Genomic DNA, 22,179 nt, shown 5'->3' with positions numbered 1-22,179 from the left:
TCCCAGGCTCTAGAGCACAGGCAGAATAGTTGTGGCACACGAACTCCACATGGCCCACAAAAACAAAAATATTTACTATCTGATCCTTTACAGAGAAAGTTTGCTGACCTATGTTAGCAAGAACTATGTGGGATCTTCCCGGATAAGGAATCAAACCCATGTCTCCTGCACTGATAGGTGGATTCTTTACCACTGAGCCACCAGGGAAGCCCCAGTTAAAGAGCTTTTAACCCATGGAGTTATTTTAAGTCCTGATCCACCATATAAGAAGCACCAAAGCACCATCTTAGATGGTGTAGCCTAATTAAGTCTTCAGAGAACTCCTGTACCCACTCTGTCTGAATGTCCCAAATGAGAGATCTAGTAAGGACCACATAGCTGAACCAAGTCACCCTATAGACACTTGAGAGAAAATAAGCAGTGGATGTTTTAAACCACTAACTTTGGAGGTAGTTTGTTACATGCAATAGATAACTGAAACAAGAACAAACAAGCACAGAGACAACCTGGGTTCGTGAAAATTAAGATAGTCATAAGAAAACAGCTAAAATAAAATGATAACACAATACAGATAAACACGAAGTTTAAAAACTGAAAAGACTAGATATGCCCAAATCAGGTAAGAAAACAGCATGTGTCCAATACAATGAAAAACTAGCTGGTGTACGTCATCATGTTCTCTCTCTTAAGAGGATGCTTGGTCCTGTAAAACAAAATGGCAAGGACTATTTGGGAATGAAAGATATTTCCCCCTTGAGGTCACACAACAAAATTTTACAGCTACTTCCAGTAATGTCACCATGTCCTGAAGGAAAAGTCTGGTGTCATTATAATTACATTTTAACCACACCCTCTGAGTTACACTTTAAGGTGTAATAAGACATCTTTCTAATATAAAAATAAAAGTAAATTATATTGACATATCTTTCTTTGCTAGTAATAGCTGAATTGTAAACAAATAGCCTAGAGCAATGAACACGGCTAGCTTCACGCTGTCCGTGACTCTTTGTGGTTCCATGAGTCTTTGTGGTTCCATATCTGGCTAAAATTTGTATGTAGTTCTGTTGAAATTCCCAAACACCAAGAGAAAAACAGAATAAATCCAAAAATAAACATAATTTGGGGGTAGATGAGAAAGTTGTTAAGTGACGTTTTAAAAAGTGACCTTTCTAAAACTCAGGATGGATATTGATCTTCATGAATGAACATATTTAAAACAAGTGTTTCCTTCTGTTAAAAACACAGCAAGCCTCAACAGACCCATTTCAGACTCACTTGTGGAAATCAATAGGGAATAATTCTTCTATGAAATGCTTAAAGCCTTGACAAGTCTTCAGCCTTGACAAGTCTTTAAGGGTCCATATGGTAAAGAGGAGATGCTCAACAAGGGTCCCCCTTTTTCATTCACAACACTGTGAAGCTCCCCGCCCCCACCACCACTGATTCAGGAGGGAAAACTCTTTATATTTATTGTGTATGTAAATGAGAAAATAGAGCATTATTTTAGTCAGAAATATGTATAGTATATACATACCTCTAAAGCCCTGCAATAATACACAAAACTGTATTATATAATGTGTTAACAATGTGTTGGGAACCAAAATCTCACAAGATAAAAAGAGTTCCTACAATCTTAAGTTTTTAAAAATGTATATCAAAATAATTGGACCTAGAGCACAAGTACAGAGAAGACAGGTGGGAGGTTCCAGAAATAGATGGAAAAACAGCAAGACAAAACAAAAACACATAGCTTTTCTCCTAGATGAGGGTCCAGTAACTGAACAGACTGTAGGTTATAGTCAGCTCATATTTTATATGATTGTTCTCAATCAAGTGAAGAATAAGAAATTAAAAAAATCAGCACAAGATGAAACATGTTTTGTGGACTATTTTTGTCTAAAAATCTCTCTGAAGAACAACTCCATGTGTCAGGCTGGCCCAGGAAAGCCAAGCAAGGTGCATCATCTTGAGCCATGAACCAAGAACCAGAAGAGCGTTCATGTCTATTTCCTGTTCTTTTCTATTCTTTCCTAATTTTATTTTATTTTGTTTTCCGATTAAATATAAATAGTGTGAGGCTAGATAACATTTTTTACTGAACCCTGGTCTTTATCTTTGGTTCCTAAGAAATGTTATGGCAAAACTGTTTATTACAGATAAACATTTAGGAAATTTATGTTGAGTTTTTGAAGCTCAAGCACAATCAGGGGGCAAGTTTTAAGACAGTAGATGTAACATCTCTATTCCACAGAACTTCAGTAAATGCTCTGTTTTTACCCCATGGTTTCTTCTCTGCAAACTTTCAGCCAAAATAGGCTCATTTTTTTTCTCTCTCTCTTTTTTTGCTTTAGTCAATTGTAGGTTCCAAATTTAAAGCTCAAGTTGCATTTTTATTTTTTGAGCTTTGAATTCACTTTAGCTTTGGGAGTGCATATATATTTAGCTACTCCCAGTTTACTCCTTGGTAGGGCCAGTAGCTAAGTCAACTTTTCTCTTAATATTCTATGAATTTTCTCTCATAGAACACAGATTCATCTAGATAGAATTAAACACTTTCTCAACACTTAAATGAAGGGGAAATCTCTTATACTAAATTTTTTTGAAAAGGAATGGCAAAGGAGAGAGAATGATTTCTTTTCTAGTTCAGGAAATTTCTTTTCTAGTCCTCTTCTATAATAAGAGGACAAAATCTTAAAACATTGCAGACTTTCTAATTGTTATAGAAATTTGTGAATGTGCTATGTAGCTGTATGCTTCTGTTCAGTCTTACAGTTGACTGAACACTATTGGCTGGCCTCTCCATTCCTTTACTTCCATTTCCTTGTTAGCCTTTTTCTGTATCAGTCAAATCCTTTACTTTTTGATGAAATTCTGGTCATTAATATTTGCGATGTCTAGGGAAATAGCCCACCATATGCTCTTAAACTTCAACTCTATTATTTCTTTCACTATTTCATTGATTATTTTTTTCCCTTATCAAATGAGTCATAAAAGGAAACATGGTAGTAAAACAGAGGACAGAAAAGAGATACAGAAGGATGTCATCTGAATACAGGATTACTATATAATGATGGGAGAATGGGTGGGATGAGTAGCTATCATGTACTTATCATTTAGTTTAGAATTATGAACATTTGTCAATTTAATGTGTACGCTGACTTTATGAGATAGTACAGTGCAGTGGTTTTCAAACCTCACTTTGGAGTCAGAAGCCAAATTGTAAATTCTGGCTGTTTATATTAGCTGGATATATGACCTTAAGCAAGTCACTTCACATAATTGCTTATGTCTTATCACTGAAATCAGAATGATAGTAACAGTATCTACAATATAGAGTTTTTGTAAACATTAAGTGAGTTAAAGACCACACTAAGAATAATACTTGGATCTTAGTAATCACTTAATGAAAGTTTAGCTTATTATCAAGCTGTCCATTCTCAGATGGAAAAATTGAGGCTTACAGTTCAGTTTAGTTGCTTAAGAAACTGACCACAGCAAACAAGAGGTAAGAGTCAGTATTTGAACTCAGGTCTGTTTGACTCCAAAGCTACCAGTTAAATATCTCCACTGTCAATGACAATGTTCAAATACTCTAAACTTCTTTGTTAAATGGTTGTGAATCAACAGGCGGCCCAGCCCAAGAGCTAAAACTCTAATCCTGGCAAGTGTTGTAAGAACCAGCTTCAGACACTCAAAAGAGGATCTGCAGAATTTGGGAAAGCAAAAATAGGGATTCAGCCTGAACTAGAAAAGAAATCACTCTCTCAGCTAAAGCCACCCAAGGGCTATTGTGCTTGTTTTCTTTTGTTTTTTGCTGTTTTGAAAATTAGAAGAAATTGGGAGCTTACATTGAAATCTCATTACATACCATTTATAGTATGCTATATGCAGAGTACATCATGAGAAACGCTGGGCTGGAAGAAGCACAAGCTGGAATCAAGATTGCCGGGAGAAATATCAATAACCTCTGATATGCAGATGACACCACCCTTATGGCAGAAAGTGAAGAGGAACTCAAAAGCCTCTTGATGAAAGTGAAAGAGGAGAGTGAAAAAGTTGGCTTAAAACTCAACATTCAGAAAACGAAGATCATGGCATCTGGTCCCATCACTTCATGGGAAATAGATGGGGAAACAGTAGAAACAGTGTCAGACTTTATTTTGGGGGCTCCAAAATCACTGCAGATGGTGATGTGCAGCCATGAAATTAAGACACTTACTCCTTGGAAGGAAAGTTATGACCAACCTAGACTGCATATCAAAAAGCAGAGACATTACTTTGCCAACAAAGGTCCATCTAGTCAAGGCTATGGTTTTTCCAGTGGTCAGGTATGGATGTGAGAGTTGGACTGTGAAGAAAGCTGAGCGCTGAAGAATTGATGCTTTTGAACTGTGGTGTTGGAGAAGACTCTTGAGAGTCCCTTGGACTGCAAGGAGATCCAACCAGTCCATTCTAAAGGAGATCAGCCCTGGGATTTCTTTGGAAGGAATGATGCTAAAGCTGAAACTCCAGTACTTTGGCCACCTCATGCGAAGAGTTGACTCATTGGAAAAGACTCTGATGCTGGGAGGGGTTGGGGGCAGGAGGAGAAGGGGACGACAGAGGATGAGATAGATGGCTGGATGGCATCACTGACTCGATGGACGTGAGTCTGAGTGAACACTGGGAGTTGGTGATGGACAGGGAGGCCTGGCATGCTGCAATTCATGGGGTCGCAAAGAGTCAGACAGGATTGAGAGACTGAACTGATCTGAACTGAACTGAACTGAAATTGTGTTAAGCTATAGGTAGTTCTTGGGCTTCCCTTGTGGCTCAGCTGGTAAAGAATCTACCTGCAATGCAGGAGACCTGGGTTTGATCCCTGGGTTGATAAGATCCCCTGCAGAAGGGAAAGACTACCCACTCCAGTATTCTGGCCTAGAGAATTCCATGGGCTGTATAGTCCATGGGGTCACAAAGAGTCGAACACGACTGAGTAACTTTCACTTCACTCCACTTCATAGGTAGTTTTTATTGTTTGGCATGAGTTAAAAATTCTTACACTATCTTTTATTGATGTTTCACGTAAAATTCTAACATAAATTATCCTTCCAGGTAGTATAATATTTTAAACTAAATGGAACCTCCTGAACTCTTGCAATCATGGTTTTGGCAGGCAGACTGGACCAAACAACTGCCCTAAAAATGCTTATTCCAGTATGCATGTGCTACTTGTTTCATTGAAAAAGTCAATGTCCTAAGTTGACCATTTTATAACATTCACATACAAACCCAAACTCTCAATGTTTCCTTCTAAACCACTTCTACAGTTTCCCCCATAACAATACCATAGTGTAACTTTATTCTTCCAGTCGCTCAAAGGGAAAACCTTGGTGCCATCCTTGATTCTTGATTTTCTCTCATAGCCACATCCAGTATATCAGTAATTCCTATTGGCTTTACTTTCAAAATAAATCCAGAACGTGACCACTTCTCACCATCTCTTCTGGTTGAAGTCCCAAATGTCTCATGACCGGACTACTGCAAGAGCTTGCTTGCCAGACTCTACCTTTTCCTACTCAGTCCCTCCTTCAATTCCTTCTTTGCCCAAGACCTCTAAGGGCTTCCTTCTCAGTCCAGTGAAGTCAGGAGTTTCATGATGACCCAGGGGCACTACATCATCTGCCATCTAATACCCCTTTGGCCTCATTTCCTGCTATTCCCCTTTGCAGTCCATCTAGCCAAACTGACCTCTTTCCTGTCTTGAAATAAGCCAGCAGGCTCTTGTCCCCGAGAAGTCTCCTCTTCTCTTCCTTTTGCCTGGAATGTTCTTCCACTACAAAGTCGTATGTCTGCAGGTCTTTACTGAAGGTCACCCTTTCAACAAGGCCTTCCTGGGCCTCTTAATATAAAATTTCACCCAATGTTCCCACTCACAATGCTTGTTATTGTCATCTCCCAGCAACACTTTTTCTTCTTAGACTGAGCCTGTGTCACTACCCAACATAATGTATTTTATTTATTTATGTTGTTTATTGGTTATCTCCCCACCAGCTTAAAAACTCCGTGAAGAGTGGGATTCTTTTTCCTATCTGTTTCGTTCACTGCTGCTGCTGTTTCCTAATGCCTGTTACATAATAGGCATTCAAATGCATTTTTCTTAAATATTGCTGAATTTAATTCAGGCATGATTGAAATTACAAACTTTCTACATAAAAGAATAGCTACAATGTTTTCTATTTGTAAACTTGCGAGTTACTCAGCCAGAACTAATAGTTCTAAAATCACTTTTAATTATTTGACAACATAATGTACCAAGCTGAGGTATTTATATTTTCTGTTTATCCCATTTTCTGGAACATTTGATAGCAGCTTTTTACCACAAAAACATTTTTAGATTAAAATTACTCTGCCCCCTATGGTTATCTGTGGGCACTGGTAGCAAATTGTTTTCTAGTGCTAAGTGAGCCAGTGCTGATTGGCCATTGGGTACTCGAACAAACTTTAAATTTCAGCAAAATACCCAAAGACTGCTAATCCTGCAGAAGAAACCAGGTATTCTGAAGGTCAAAGATCCCCAGGTAATGACTCTCTTGATAGCAAATAGCCTTATAACATAGTTTACATTTTTAAGACGCATGCCATTCAGGTAGGAATATTGCTTTTGAGAAGAAATGCATATTGAAAGTATTCTCCAGTGGGCATAACTATGTAATATTTAGTGCTTTGTTTTATAAAAAGAAAGTGTGTTACTAAGCTCTAGAAATGAACAACTAAAATTTGTGGCTTGGTAGCAGTTTTCTCTCTGGTTTGACTACCAATATTATCAATGTCCACAATGACTTGAAGACTTCAATTTTACTCTATACATTTGCTTATAAGAATAAGGATAATATGATCAGAGTTATGCTGTCAAACCTCATCTGTGCTGATATTTCTACTGATTAGCATAAGTCATTAGATACATGGCTTATACTGTCCTGATCTCTAGAACGCTTAGAAGCTAAATCATGACTAGGATTAAGGTTCTTAAAATTGCATTAATTTAGAGGATAATAGCCCAGGATTTTAGAATATATTTAATAGTTTTATTTATTTCACCAAAGTTTTTACTCTGAAATGATTGAAAATTACAACAGTATTTAGCTTATTTTTCCTATTAAAAGTGTTTTTCTCTCAAGTACCACCAAAGAATGGTGTACATTTAAAATTTTCATATTGATTGTAATATGCTTGTGTGGTAGTTAGTAAAATACTTAGTATCAAAACCAACAGATGAGTCATCCAAAGTTATGTCAATTTTCCTTTTCAATCTATTGGCTTTCTAGACTTAAACAAACTCACTGGATTCTTTTAACACATTTACCGAAGTATAAACATATACCTTTATCCATAATAAAATGTTAGTCTTTTAAACATCATTTTGTTGAGCCCAATATAATACTATGATTAGCATTTACATCAATTCCATGTAGATTGTTCTGCAATAAGATAAAAGAATAGAAACTTATTCAAGGTAGTACAGAGTCTGGCTCTAGAGCTACATTGCCTGGCTGCTAATCCTGGTTCTGCCTCTGAACACCTAGGAATTCTGGGACAAATTATTTGAATTTGTGTCTATTTCCTAATCTATAAAACAGGACTGGTGATGCTACCTAACTCCACAGGGTTATTGTTAGCTTAAATAATTGAACACATGTCAAATTTTTAGAACAGTGTTTGGCTCGTTTTAGTTTTCAGTAAATGTTAGCTATTAAAATAGGTATTACATAAATTATCTTGGTCTCCAGGCCACAGGTGGCTCCCACTTCATATACTTTGCTAATGAGTATGAGGATATATATTTGGGCACCAGGCTGATAGCAAACAAGATTTCATTCCTCACAGTGGAGCTTGCTATCCTGGCAGATTCATTTAATCTGTTATGAGTTGCTATACTAACTTAATGTTATTTTTTAACTGTTTGTTTATTTTAACGACAATAGCTAACCTTTATTGAGCACTTACTATGTGCCAGGCTTTGTGTAAAGAGCTATCTACGAGTTTTTTCATCAGATATAACTACAAATATTACTCACATCTTACAAATGAGGTAACAAAAGTTTAGAGAGTTTAAATGACTTGCTCAGGGTCCCTTGGCTAATAAATAACAGAGCCAAGAACACAAACACAAATCCCACTTTAAAACCCTAGTTCTTAGTTTTGCTATACTTCCTCTCTGAGGCATAGAATTCTGCGTTGATCATTGCTATCATCACTCAGGTCCCTGAGTAAGCTGAATACACTTACAAAGGGCTAAAAGAAAATGGTCATTTAAAAATCTTTTTTCCCTCTCTTGTTCAAATTACATTTCTATTGATCTATCTTAAAGTTTACTAACTCTTTGCTTAATATTATTCTGAATTATATAAATAATTCAATTAAATTCTCTCTCTCTCAAGACAAAAGGGAAAAGTTTGGGCTGACAATAGAGTAAATAAATATCTATAAATTCATTTCTATATTGTTTTAATAATGTTGGACAATTTTCACATTCACATTGGAACGATTAAACATATGAAAGCTCTTAAAGTATAGTTTCTACACTTAGATTTAAATTATATACAGTTTTTTTTAAACAAAAGGAAATAGACTAATGGACTGCTAAGGGGATGGATTTTGTATAGACTTTCGTATTTTATTTATTGTTATGGCTACAGTTCATAACTGGCAATACTTTAGGGTAAAATATTATTGTCTTTTTACAGAGATTCTCAAAGATGCAAATCTTCTGTTTGGAACTGCTCCTTTTCAGCCTGACCCTGGCAGCACCAGTAAGCATTTACAAATTCAGTTGCACATCATATAATCTCTTGCTCTCTTTATCTATTTTTCCTTTAAGCAACATCTTTGTAAACTAGTAGCACTTACCTAGTTCAGTTACAATAAAATACCAAACACAGAGGAAGTATTCAACACTTGGCATAAATGTCTGTCACCAAGGAGGCCCTCAATGAACATGTAAGAAGAATTACATGTTGCCTTTGGAGAAGCACCAGAAAAGAATATTTTCAAGAAAACCAATAGCCAGCCACAGTGTTTCAATCCGCTAATGCCAATGAGCAAATATACTCAAATTGTAACATGTCAAAAGAACTTCTCAGTATTTTACCAAAATCTGAAAGGGTTTGACTTGGATGCTCTAAGGCTAAGCAACTAGACTGTATAACTGCGAGACTACACAAAGGAACCAGAGCTTTTCTGTAATTCTTGCAACATTCCAACACTCTGAGATCCTGCTAGTGATTTTCTCTTCATCAGCGAGGCTAAAGATGGAAAGAAGTTCCCCACAGCTTAACCCAAATCAAGCTCCAGTTTCCTTCTGTGTCTTTTCTTCTCCTTGATTCACCCAGATGAACACCCAGGATGTGACTGACTCGTCTTATGAAAATGCTGAGTGTTACAGATATTTTCTGCTGAGGAGACACAGTGCTCATAAGATAATGTCTGAAAAACATCCTAACTTCTCAGGATAACCTTTTCAGTTGGAGAAGCGTGGAAGCAAGTAGTCATTCTTTGTCAGAGAAGAACTTACAGGTCCTGAGAGGGTGGGTAAGCGACCACTGACAAGCATGAGCCATGCCAGCCGCAGAGGACAGTAGGAGTTGAGAAAACAGGTCCCCTCTCAGCACGCATGTTCCAACAGACCTGTGGGAGTGCATATGGCTTAAAATAGACATCTGCCAGGCCCAATACACACAACTGACTTTGCTCAGTCAGGGCCACAGAGGTACGTGCTTAGGCATGAGAAGGATGGAGTGGATCCTGCTGACCCAGCTCAATCCCACCCGCCGAGGATGGGTCTATTTTGAGCAACACATTCCAAAGAACAGCTGGGGCGGTATCTCTGACCATTTTCCAGTAAATGTGCTATGTCAACACCAATCCACTGACCACTGGTCAAGAGAGGATGCCAGTCTTCTTCCTCTGAAGGAAACAAGGCCATCTCCATTTCAGAGCCACGTTCAAGGGCAGAACTGCCAAGTGGGTGGGGAGGGGGTGCGGGAGGAGGAGGGGGGTGCAGATTTCAAGTGAAAGAGGTTTGGCAAGGATACAAAGACAAATTTGGAATTACAAATAGCTATATGTGACGTTGTCTTTCAGATATGGATTCTATTGGGGTAATTATCTAAATTATTTAATTACAGATTAGGGGTATCAGTGTATGCTGAGCCACTTACTTATGTTCTGGAAATATAATCCAAATTCAGTGTATACTGAGCCACTTACTTATGTTCTGGAAATATAATCCAAATTCAAACTCGAGGAGAAGAAAAGGTTTTCCTCAATCTTCTTTGGGTCTCTGGCTGGATCTGAAAATGAAACCAACAAAGACAGATTAACAGGAGAAGAGAACACAAATTTTTTTTAATAATTTGACATGTACATGGAAGCCTTTACAAAAGAATGAGGACTTGATGAGGGCAGGAGGTTTTTAATACCATTTAGACAAAGTAATAAGATATTGTGAAGAATTGACAGGACAAACAGGACAGGATTAGATAATTCTTATCTTCCTTAATTAGGACTACTAAGATTAGTTTAACAAGATTTGTTTGCATATTCCTCTGTGCCATCTCTAGACTGATAAGAGATTGTCTCTAGTAAAAGAATAATTTATTCCCTACCTTTAGGCAGAAAAAGGGAAATTTTTTCTACATGTTCTATTTCTTAATTGCCTTCGGCTCAAAATAATTTTTATGTCAAAAACACATATTTTGGGGACTTCCCTGGCAGTCCAGTGGTTAAGACTTCGCTTTCCAATGCAGGGGGTACAGGTCCAAACACTAGTCAGGGAGTTAAGAGCCCACAAGCTTTGTGGCCAAAAACTAAAAGGTAAAACAGAAACAATATTGTAACAATTTCAAAGAAGACTTTTTCAGTGATTCACATTTTTAAAAGGCATATTTAGGGGTAACATTCTTGTTTCCTTCAAAAACAAAATTTTAAGTGGAAAAGGTAAAATATGATTGTTGGGCCATGCAATTCAATTAATAATCATCAATACGTAATTAGACCATAAAGACTTTGTTATAGGTTACTTTGTTATAAGTTCATGATTTATTATTGTGAACTATATTTAGGTGCTCTATACTCTCATGTAAGTTTTTAACATGTTGCATGTGTGTTCTGTAAGAAGATACTGAATACCCCAAACTGTCATTTCTTTCTTTTGCTTAATAGGTACCTATATCATTTTTTAATATTTTTTCTTTCCTATAGCACTATTTCCAGAACTATTTAAGCTCTTTTGCTATTTCTGAGGAATAATACAATGTTCTAAATTTATATGCACATGATCGCATAGGAACCAACAAAAGGAGAGGGCAATAAAGGGTAGAATTATAAAATATGCCCTTAGGGGATAAAAATTACTATAAAATTGAAAAAAAAAAGTAATTTTCTTATTTTTTTTGTTAGGTAAAATTCTGGATTTTTGATAGTGGAAGTAACAGAAAGCTTAATGGTTCATAGTGTCATTCTATAACTCACATTCTATACAATACAATCTTTCAAAATGTCATTTTCCCTTTCCCTGAAAGAAAAAACTGCCCAGGTGACTGGCAACAATAAAGTCCCCCTCCAGTGTATTCCTTCCCCTTTGGTGCAGGGCTATGGCTTCACTCTTGATGGACCATCAGGAGCATCATATCCTAATTCTAAGAGCAATGATTGAACTTATACAATCAATGCACACACAATCCACACCTCACTCAACTCTGATTTTAGTTCACTGATAGCAAACACTTCCAGTGTGCCAGGGAAAATTTTTCAGTGGATACAAATGACATTTAAGCTTTTTCACTTGGAGGGCCACCCCTCCCAACTCAGCTGTTCTCCCGCACTGCACGAGGTTCTGTAGTCGAGACAGCACTGTCTCCCTCTAGGAAGGAAGGTCAGCACCCTCCTTCAATGCAGAAACAAATGTGATGTATGTGCCCATCTTCTTCTGGTCAGAATGATTTTCTATATTGAATAACCCAGTGAGAGAAAAGGGTTTCCCAGGTGGCACGCTGAAGAATCTTCCTGCCAACGCAGGAGACTTGGGTTTGGTCCCTGGGTTGGGAAGATCCCCTGGAGGAGGAAATAGCAACCAACTCTAGTATTCTGGCCTGGAAAATTCCATGGACAGAGGAGCCTGGTGGGCTACAGTCCATGGGGTCATGAAGAGTTGGACACGACTGAGTGGCTGAGCACTGAGCACTGAGTGAGAGAAAAATAAAGGAGACATTTATTGTTTGAAGAAATGAATGAAAGAAGAAATATCTGGTGACGTTTTATTTCTTGTTTCCTTTCAGACATTGCAACCACAGGCTGAGAAAAAGAAGCAAGACTGTGTGGAAGAACAGAGGGTAAACAGAATTATTCTTCTTAAATACACCTCTTCCAGCTCTATAAAGAGAAAAGTCAATATGGGGAAATTTTTAACTGCCAAAATATTCCTGTGTACCTAGAATGGAAATGGAAAATTACACAACATAATTTTGGCACTTTAATTCACACATTGTGTGATACAAAAGAAAAAAGCCTTCTGAATGGGAACTTGTTTCTCTTCATGTGATTTCTTCCTTCAGAGGGATAAAATTCTAGGATGTTGCTATTAGCAAACAATATTTTCCCATGCATGTACATGAGAACAAAGTAATAAATGAGGGAGAAAACAAAGCGAAGTGAGTTAACAAGTCTTTATGAGGAATTCTGTGTACATGGAGTTAGTTTTCACATGCAACCAGAAAGTTAACAAGAACTCTCAGCATTTCATGTCACCAAATTGCAGTTTACTTCTGCTTAGCAGGGTTTCTTCTGGCAGTCTCAGAAAATTCTGTTCTAAAAACTAACAATCTTCTGTTCTCTATCTTAGCTTAAAATTACAAAGGCAAAAACTACAAGCTTAAGAGCCTGAATGTTTATGCTGTGAGTTTTGCCAATTTAACATCAGCATGAATACTGTAAAATCTGCCTTTCTCCTCATCCCCCTGCCTTCTCCTACCTGAAAATATTACCAATTCTCCATATTGGAGAATGGTAAATAGTAAATTGGTAAATTGGTATTGGTAAATTTACCAATAGTAAATTGGTAAATATTACCAATTTACTATCAAATTGACATTTGATAGTAAAATTGATACACTCTCGGGGGAGAGAGCTGTTTGATACTCATGGTCAAGGAAAACCGATTTAGAGACAGAAACAAGCTGCTCTCTTCGGGAACTGGCTGACATACGCCCTCCTGTGGTTATCAGAAGTATTACCATCTGTTAGATGCATAAGTAGACTTCACTGGAGTTAAAAATATCTTGTACTATTAAAAAGAGAGCCAGAAAACTTCTAAATAAGAGATAAACCCACATTGATACAATGTTGTGTTTTTGTAGATAACGTACAAGGGTCACCATGAGAAACATGGGTATTATATGTTTAAGTATGTTTCCACCTCGTCTGGAAGGAAAAACCAAACTGATATGAAGGTAAGCCGAATCCCAGTGATCCTTATCCTGAGCCAGCTCTGGATCAACATCAGGAGAAACTGTAAGGCAGACAGTTCACTTTCGTCTGGTCTGGAGTTTCTGTCTCTTGCTGGTGCTTTTGTCCTTTTCCCCTGGTCCCAGGCTCCTGGAGCATCTGTGCTATGGACCTCTGTGTCCCAGAGTCTTCCTGACACAGACAGGCCCCCTCGTGCCCCAGCCCAAACCCTGCCCTGCTTCAAGACCTGCCATAGCACATGTGATGCTGGTGGGCCCCAGACACCCATGAGTTTTTCATGTTATTGCTTCTGTTATTGCTTTCGTGTTATTGCTTCTGAGTAAAGTAAAGTTTCTCCACAATTCAAAGGCATCAATTCTTTGGCGTTCTGCCTACTTTGCAGTCCGGCTCTCGCAACTGTACGTGCCCACTGGGAAGACACATACTATACAGCCTTGACTATGCAGACCTCTGTCAGCAGTGTAATCTCTCTGCTTTTCATCACACTGACAGGTTTGATCCTTTATAAGGAGGTTTTTTGGACATAATGTATCATATGCTCTTATGGGGGAAGGGATTAGAAGGAAATAATTTTGACCTTTTTTAGGAAAAAGTGACACATTTTAATGTCCCTTAAATTAATTCTACAGATGACACTATCTGTGTCAGGATGCTTAGAAGAGAAAGAATAAGCGCTCTGTCACTGGAATAAAACAATACTTCTTTTTAGTCAGTCCCTTCTTGTAAATTCATTGGCCAAAGAGCTACAAACAGTTTAAAATGCCATCAGCAAAATGACTATTTACTTTTTTCCCAAATCTGCCTTCATTCCCCATAAAAGTAGCAGTTTCCCTTCAGAATGTTATTTTGTTCTGCTCAATATTCTTTAAATGCATCTCTAAGACTTAACATCTCTAAGACTCAGTGTCTTTTAAACTTATTGGTTGTAACAAAATATATGTTGAGTGCTTCCTATTGTGTAAGATATTATGTGAGATAAATGATTGAGAAAACTTAACTCTTTCCAGGATTTTAGAGCTAGAAAAGAATAAAAGGTTCTTACAAAAATGATTATAACCTGAAAAAGAAAGTGCTATCTGAGTGGTACCCCCAAAAGTCATGCTTTAGGGCTTGGAGTAGAAAAGATCAGTTCCTAAACTGGTGCTCACGGAAAGCTATATATTTGAAATAATTGAGCTGGAGGATGAGTAGGATTTGAGGAAACATTTATGTGGGAGAGACTATTCTCCATGAAAAGAATAATGTGAGCCAAGGCATGGAGATAGGAAAGCAGGATATAGGAAAGAAGATTGGCCAATGGATGTGTTCACTGTTCAACCATCATACAATCAACAATGCAATCAGAAGTCAACTGGCGTAAGCAAACGCAAAATGACTGACCATCATACACCATAATTTAGAAGTTGTTTAACTTTTTTATAAAAGAATTCTGTTTGATTTTTAAATAAATTTACAGTTATTAGTATACATGTTACTGTTTCAAAAGCAATAAAAGCATCAAATATAAAACAAACCTTCCCCCTTCAGAATAGGAAGGGGGAAAAATTAAGAAGGGATTATTATAGAGTACCTGTTTAACTCCAAAGTTTCTATTAGCAGTGAGCTAATGAACTTGGTTGCAAAGGAAAGTATAGATGTCCAGGTAAAACTTTCCCAGATGCAATGTCTTAGGTCAAATGTTTAAAATACTTTTTATTCTGAAATAACTCATTATAAAGTTTTTGTATTATATTTTCCCTCATCAGAAAACCTTACTTATTTTCAGAATATACCTGCCACTATAAAAGATTAGTAAATAATAACTCCCCAAAATAAGTCATTTCGAATTATATCTTTAAAATACTACACATTGAAATGTCTGTGTACTTCATATTAGCCAGCTTCGTAAGAATAGAAGAAGTGAAGTGAAGTCGCTCAGTCGTGTCTGACTCTTTGCGACCCCATGGACTGTAGCCCACCAGGCTCCTCCATCCATGGAATTTTCCAGGCAAGAGTACTGGAGTGGGTTGCCATTTCCTTCTCCAGGGGATCTTCCTGACTCAGGGATCAAACCCAGGTCTCCCACATTGCAGGCAGACGCTTTACCATCTGAGCTACCAGGGGTGGCTCGGAGAATAGAAGACACCCCCATAAATCATTTTTATCTTGACAATTACCCTCTGCCTCCAACGTTAATAAGATTTATGTATAAAAGCAGGCAGACTTCCAAGTAGAACAGTACTCCTATTTGAGGATGGATCGGAATCTAGTGACCTAATAACAACGACCTGCACATGTCAACCTGGAGAAGACAAAGCATTCAGTGAATATGGAGGAAACCTTTCCTTTCCCAGAAGGGTTGTACATGAAAGAGGAAATAACCTTAATGACTGTTCCATCAGGAAAAAAAGGGATACTAGTTACTGGTTGCAGGTTAAAAAAGAATTGAAAAAAAATTAGAATACCCTTAAGTGAAATTATCTGACATGAAAAGTAACAAGCAATTAGCTGATAAAATGTTCCAGGATGGACCAGCTGACCATAGGTCATGTGTGTGAAGGACGTGGGCTGGGAGGCTGGGACACCAAACTCTGTCTCTAACTGAATGTTGCATTTGGAGCTCAGATTCTATAGTCTCTTAACAGCAATATATCTAATATAAAAGTTATCTTTTTTCTTGCCTTCACTATTGCATGTCAACATAGAAAGAGAAGCCGCTCAGTCGTGTCTGACTCTTTGCAACCCCACGGACTATAGCTTATCAGGCTCCTCCATCCATGGGATTTTCCAGGCAAGAGTACTGGAGTGGATTGCCATTTCCCCTTCTTCTATTTGGGCACCAGTAGAAGGTTTTTCTTTGTAACTTTTTTCTTTGGCATATTCCTAATCCACGTGATTACATCTCACTCTTAGACACTGCAGCGGACTCCTACCTGTTCTTTCTTAGCTTGATTCCTCCTTGTTACTCTCTTGCTCATACACCATCACTGCCTCTCCATCCTCTATAAAACAAAACCAAATTCTTCTGCCTGAAATTCTGACACTCTGTATGTCTGTGCAAACCCTGACTGAATGTGAGGTCTCTGCCCCACCACATCACCCCCACACTTCATAAACCCTGTAGGACCACTACCTCTGCCATTTAATAAGTCATCAGGTACTGCCTGGAACACAAAACACCAGCCCAACTTCTTATATGTCTCAGTCCCTCAATAAATATCTCTTATTTTGATTTCATGTTATCCACCAGTTCAAAGGTTTATGTAGTAGTGTTATAAATTTTAGCTCACCTTACAAGCTTGAGGTGGAGGGAAAGTATGCTATTTATTTTGTCTATAATTGTTCTGCTGCTCAAGAGCTCTTACCCGTGTGTTAATAAATGGGGAGGGAGTATGCAGAAATTAATTTAAATTCAATCTATTTAAATTAAGTTTATCTAATCTTTAAGTCTTCAGTCTTTTTTGGATAAAAACGCTCAGATCCTCACTTCTGCCATCTCCCCCTAAGATGGCAAGCATGCATACGAGGGAGTCAGGTATGGCTTAACATCATCCACTACATGTGCCCAGGTTACTCGGTCATGTCCAATTCTTTGTGACCCCATGGACTGTAGCCCTCCAGGCTCCTCAGTCCATAGGATTTTCCAGGCAAGAATACTGGAGTGGGTTGCCATTTCCTTCTCTAATCCACTACATACCATATGCCATATGTACACACATGGCTTATACACTAGTGGAGGGGAAGTCATGGCATCCTCAGACACGGAAGGGACAATACTGCTTGCCCTGCCAAGTCACTGGCTACAATAGCTTAGGACCAAACAGTACAGTCTTAGGGTGATGGAGGGGACAGTGGGGATTCAGCCTCTCCTGGATCTCATGGACAAGGTAGATCCCTCTTTGTCTGCATATGTCTCACATTATTCCTAGTATACATGCTCCATCTAAATACATTGCTCCTTTTAGAGCCACTTCACTCCCTCTGGTAAGCTCCTGAAAACTCTCAGATGCTTCCATATCTAGCCTGTGCCACAGAGAAAGAGTGAGTGGGCAAAATCAATCCCAGTCCCTCTTCTTCCTGACCACATTGTTCAAGCTTCTTGCACCTTGGCTGTACCTCAGGTTGGTAAGGTGCTGTCTATGAAGCAGCATCCTTACAGACCTTCTTCCTGAAAAGGAAAAACTGAGGCACAAGCATAAACACTCTTCTTCTCCACTGTCTTTTTCATCCCATTATTCTCTCAGGGGCTTTTCTTATCTGGGCCTTCACTACTTAAACTTATGATCTAGAAGAGTAGTTCTCAAAGTGTGGTTACAAGCCAGCAGCATCAACATCAGCTGGGAACTTGTCATAAATGCAGATTCTAGAGCCTCACCCCAAGCCTACAGAATCACAAACTTTCTGGCCACTGGGTCCAACAATCTTTGTTCTAGTAAGCCTTCCAAATAGTTCTGATAAGTGCTAAATTTGAAAACTATTGATCTAGACTATCTAATTTGGATTATTACATGACAAAAGAGGAAGAAAATAAAGATAATGATTACCTTTTCAGACAATAACTAGGGTCACTAACAGTTGTTGCAAGATCCTTTGTTTGAATGTCAGAAGCCTAGTATTACCTACATTCTTCTATTTGTATATCCTCTGTAAAAAAAAAAGGAAAAAGAAGAGAGGAAAATATTTATACCTTTGAAGACCAGGGCCAAAACAAAGAGAGAGAATAGGGGTGTGGGGAGGGAGAGAGAGAGAGAATAATCATGTTTGAAAGATGAACTCCATTTCACTTGAAATGTCTCAAGGTCACAAGCTGAGGACCATGCTCTGTCTTCCTTAAATTCAGATTCTCCTTTAAAATCAGGCCCTAATTTATATTTCCAAATTTACTTCTCTTCCCTTAGGATTCTCCTTTTTATCATTCTCTTTGGCTTTCACTACTCCAGCCTTATAGTTTTATTCATATTATCTTTCAAATGTTTCCTGTTTCCAAACATTTGAATATGCTACTTAATGTTAGGACAGTTTCACCATTTTCTTTTCATGTATTTGAATCTCACCCACTCTTAAAGCCTTGTTCATTCTTCTTTTTATGTGAAACCTGCTTTGGCCATTTCAAAATTATCTCTACCAACAAATCTCTTTTGAGTTAAAAGATTCTTTTTATTAAGTATCTGGTGAGATTTTAAACATTATTGCCTAAGAATTATTAAATTTTAAAAGCTTAACATAAAATAATCACTTTATATTGAAAATTACACTTTAGCAGGAAGAAAAAAACAAAGGTATTGCTCTTCCCCGTTCTGGCAAGAGAAGTCAAGAGCCAGCACCTAAAAAAAACATCGCCCAGAAAAAAGAGGAAGACTTGTTCCTTCCTAGAACCAATGAAAATAACAAAAGCACAAAATCTCAAAGTCTTTCGGGAAATAAACAGTCAACGAATGAAGACTACAGTATCAGTAGCAAAGAAAATGCCCACAGTGACCTAAAGATGTCCATTTATCCTGAATCGAAGGGGAAGCACAGGGCTGAGGACAGAGACAGTGCTATCCGCAAACTACACAGCCAAAAAGGATATGGTGTAGCTCTCATCAGAAATAACATGTACCACGGAATGGAGCCTGGGACTGTGACTGAACTCCTGGGGGGAGAAAACAAAGAGAACAAACCGAGGAATGTCCTAGGCAAAATTCCAGCAGATGCCAACTATGCTAAAGCCCCCTCACAACTTAAGAATCACCAAAGAGATTCCCAAGCCCAGAATATTCCGGTAAAAAGCAAATCTACCCACCTCACCCAACACAACATGGACTATCTAAAACAGCTCCCCAAAGTAAAAAAAATCCCCAGTGATTTTGAGGGCAGTGGTTACCCTGATCTTAAAGGAAGAGGAGACAATGATCTCTCTCCTTTCAGTGGAGATGGTCCATCTTTCAAGGACATTTCTGGTAAAGGAGATGCTATTGATCCTGACCGAGAAGGTACAGATGTTCAAACAGAGCTTTCCAGCCCAAGTGAAACTGAGACCACCAGTCCTGATGCAAAAGGGCCAGGTTATAATGAGATTCCAGAGAAAGAAAGGAATGGCAGAAAAACTACTGGAACCAGGGGTAAAACAGCCCAAGAGGCAAATACTGCTGATGTAAGCCTAGTGGAGGGCAGCAATGACATCATAGGTGGCACTGATTTTAGGAAACTCCCTGGGCAAGAAGGAAACAGAGTGGATGGCGGCAGCCAAGACGCTCATCAAGGGGAAATAGAGTTTCACTACCCGCGCGTACCCTCAAAAGACCAAAGGAAAGACGGCAGTAGAGATGGAGCTGAAGGTACTAACTATAATGAAATTCCCCAAAATGGCAAAGGTAGCAGCAGAAAAGGCACACAGCATTCTACCAGATATCAAGAGCCCTCAAAGGAAAAACAAAGATTTCCCAGTAAGAGTGAAGGTCAGGGCCAGCTCATTCCTCCTCGTGGTCTTGATAATGAAATTAAACATGAAATAGGTTCCCATAATGGTCCCAATAATGAGGGAACTATAACAACACACAGCAGGAAAAATCATTATGTGCCCCACCGACAAAATAATTATGCACGGAACAAGGGTGGGTCACAAAGCAAAGGCACCTGGGGTTACAGGAACTCCCATTCCAATAGGAGGTTTCGCCCCCCTAAAAAGCATGACAGTAGTGAGTCATCTGACAGTGGCAGTTCCAGCGAGAGTGATGGTGACTAGATCCCAGCAGGATAAAGATTTGAACACTTAGTCATCAGTGACTTAACAGTATAAAGGGGGCCCACTTGATAGCAGATCAGATGAAGGACAGAGTCAGGAATTGAATAAGCCAAGAGACCTGGCCTCCTGGGGAGAACTATTGCTATCTTAATGGTCGTAGTATGAAATCCTCATGATGCTTTATGAAATTTATTCAAAGTTATGATGCTTTTTTAAGGAAAAAAAATCATTAGGGATTCATGGAATAGGTACTATCTGAATAGGTATCATTTAAAAATAGGTTGTATCACAAAACCCTTTGTTGTTTGCTCTGTAGACATGAAAAACAATATGTCTTATATGATAATCTGTAATTAAATGACCTATAAGAAAGTCTATTGTCTGTGGTGCTTCCTTTAAGACTCAACAAGATGAGTTCTGCCTCTGGAAAGGCACTGCTATGAAATTAATCCAGTGACTAAAGCTTGAAAGCCTCCCTTCATCCCACTCTGCTCAAGCCAGTATTTCCTTTTTTCTCTGACCTCCTCTGCTCTAATAAAGATATCCTGCTTCATGTCCTTCTGTGCTCTTTTCTCTGTTGCACGTTTATAATTTCTTCTAGAACAAATTTTACTTCCTGACACAATTGTTCATGTTATCACTTTTCTCAGTTCTACCTCTTTCTAAACAAAGAGGGGAATGGGTTTGCTGGAGGGAAAGAGGGAGAATTTAAGAAGGAGACACACAAATGAAAAACCAAGATAAAAACTTAACTTTGGCAAATATTATTCATTGGCTGATTCCAATCATCTCAAGCCTATTTCTTTTTTCTGGTCTTTAGTGTAGATACTTTCCCAGCTAATGGCCTGTGATACCATTCTGGAAATTAGCCCTAAGCCTCCTGATCAGAAACAGAAGCAGAATTCTGGAAGGCTTTTGCTCTTCTTGGTAAGAGCGTGTACAGTTAGTACCATCCTTCCTCTTTTCTTACCCTATTCTTTGTTTATCATCAACATGATGCCTGGAGGTGCAGCAGCCATTTTGTGGCCAAGAGGAAATGAGATAATAGAAAAATAGAACTATTTCCATCTGCCATTTACTTCCTCTGGGGATAGAACCTACATTGGCAGGCAGGAAAGCACACAGAAACCGGTACTAGCATTTAAGCTGCAGATAAGTAAGTTGAAATTGACCTGCTAGCTTTATCCCAGATTATATCAGACCTTTACATGGTCTGGTCTGATCACATGAAAAACACTTGGTGCTGTAAAGGAAAAACAATGAGCTAACAGAGAGAACAAAGGTTTTCTTTGGGTGATTACAGGCGAGCTCTTCCGAAGGTCGTCTGTCCTAGTCTGCTACCTAGTGGGGAAACTGCATTTCAATTCTCTCGTCAGATTTTAGTTCCTCTGTCCCAGCCTCAGTATTCATGCATATTTATTCAAAACACTGAAAATGTTTGATTTTTCTCATCCATTTAAGAGAAACACTAAATGTGTCAGCATCCATGATGCACTGCTAAGAGATAATGCAGACTGGAGTGATGAGTCCAAAACAGAAGGACCAGAGCTTTGGGAGAACCGCCTGAAGTCAGGCAGTGGATCTCTGCTTCATCCAAATCCAGGTTTCAGCCACCAAGCTGCACTAGCTTCATTGTTTTTTTTTTCATTTTTAAGTAAACATAGATTTCAAAAATAGGGCAGAAAATTTCAGCTTCACCAAGGTGCTTTCCATGCAACTACTGAAATGGGCACCGTCTGCCACCTTGTGCTCAAAAAGAAAAGATCACTGCAGGCTCTGGAATTTATTTTTATACCTGCTACTCCCTCCAACCTCACTGCATCAGATTTCTCAGCTTGTAAATATCTACTTTGATTTGTTAGCCCTAATTAAACTGCTCTTGGCAACTACAAACAGTTAAGATTCCTGATCCTGTTTGGGATGACATTCAGCTCAGTTGAAGAACACTTACTGAATGACCACATTTTACA

At 38.4% G+C, this 22,179-nt stretch overlaps 1 protein-coding gene across 2 annotated transcripts; it reads left to right on the top strand.

Moving 5' to 3' along the window:
- The first annotated feature begins 8,738 nt into the window (after positions 1-8,738).
- Positions 8,739-20,209, top strand: MEPE (matrix extracellular phosphoglycoprotein). 2 transcript variants are annotated; one of them, XM_055587449.1, is made up of 4 exons: positions 8,739-8,792; positions 12,318-12,371; positions 13,395-13,487; positions 18,746-20,209. In XM_055587449.1, exons 1-4 carry the CDS (start codon positions 8,739-8,741, stop codon positions 20,207-20,209), a joined length of 1,665 nt encoding a protein of 554 aa, XP_055443424.1. The 2 variants fall into 2 exon arrangements, with proteins under 2 accessions (XP_055443424.1, XP_055443423.1); XM_055587448.1 differs by having other exon boundaries at positions 18,743-20,209.
- Positions 20,210-22,179: the final 1,970 nt, after the last annotated feature.

The sequence above is a fragment of the Bubalus kerabau genome, chromosome 7, assembly GCF_029407905.1.
Source record: "Bubalus kerabau isolate K-KA32 ecotype Philippines breed swamp buffalo chromosome 7, PCC_UOA_SB_1v2, whole genome shotgun sequence".
In the NCBI taxonomy this organism is placed as follows: domain Eukaryota; kingdom Metazoa; phylum Chordata; class Mammalia; order Artiodactyla; family Bovidae; genus Bubalus; species Bubalus kerabau.
This window is presented reverse-complemented; position numbering and strand designations above follow the sequence as displayed.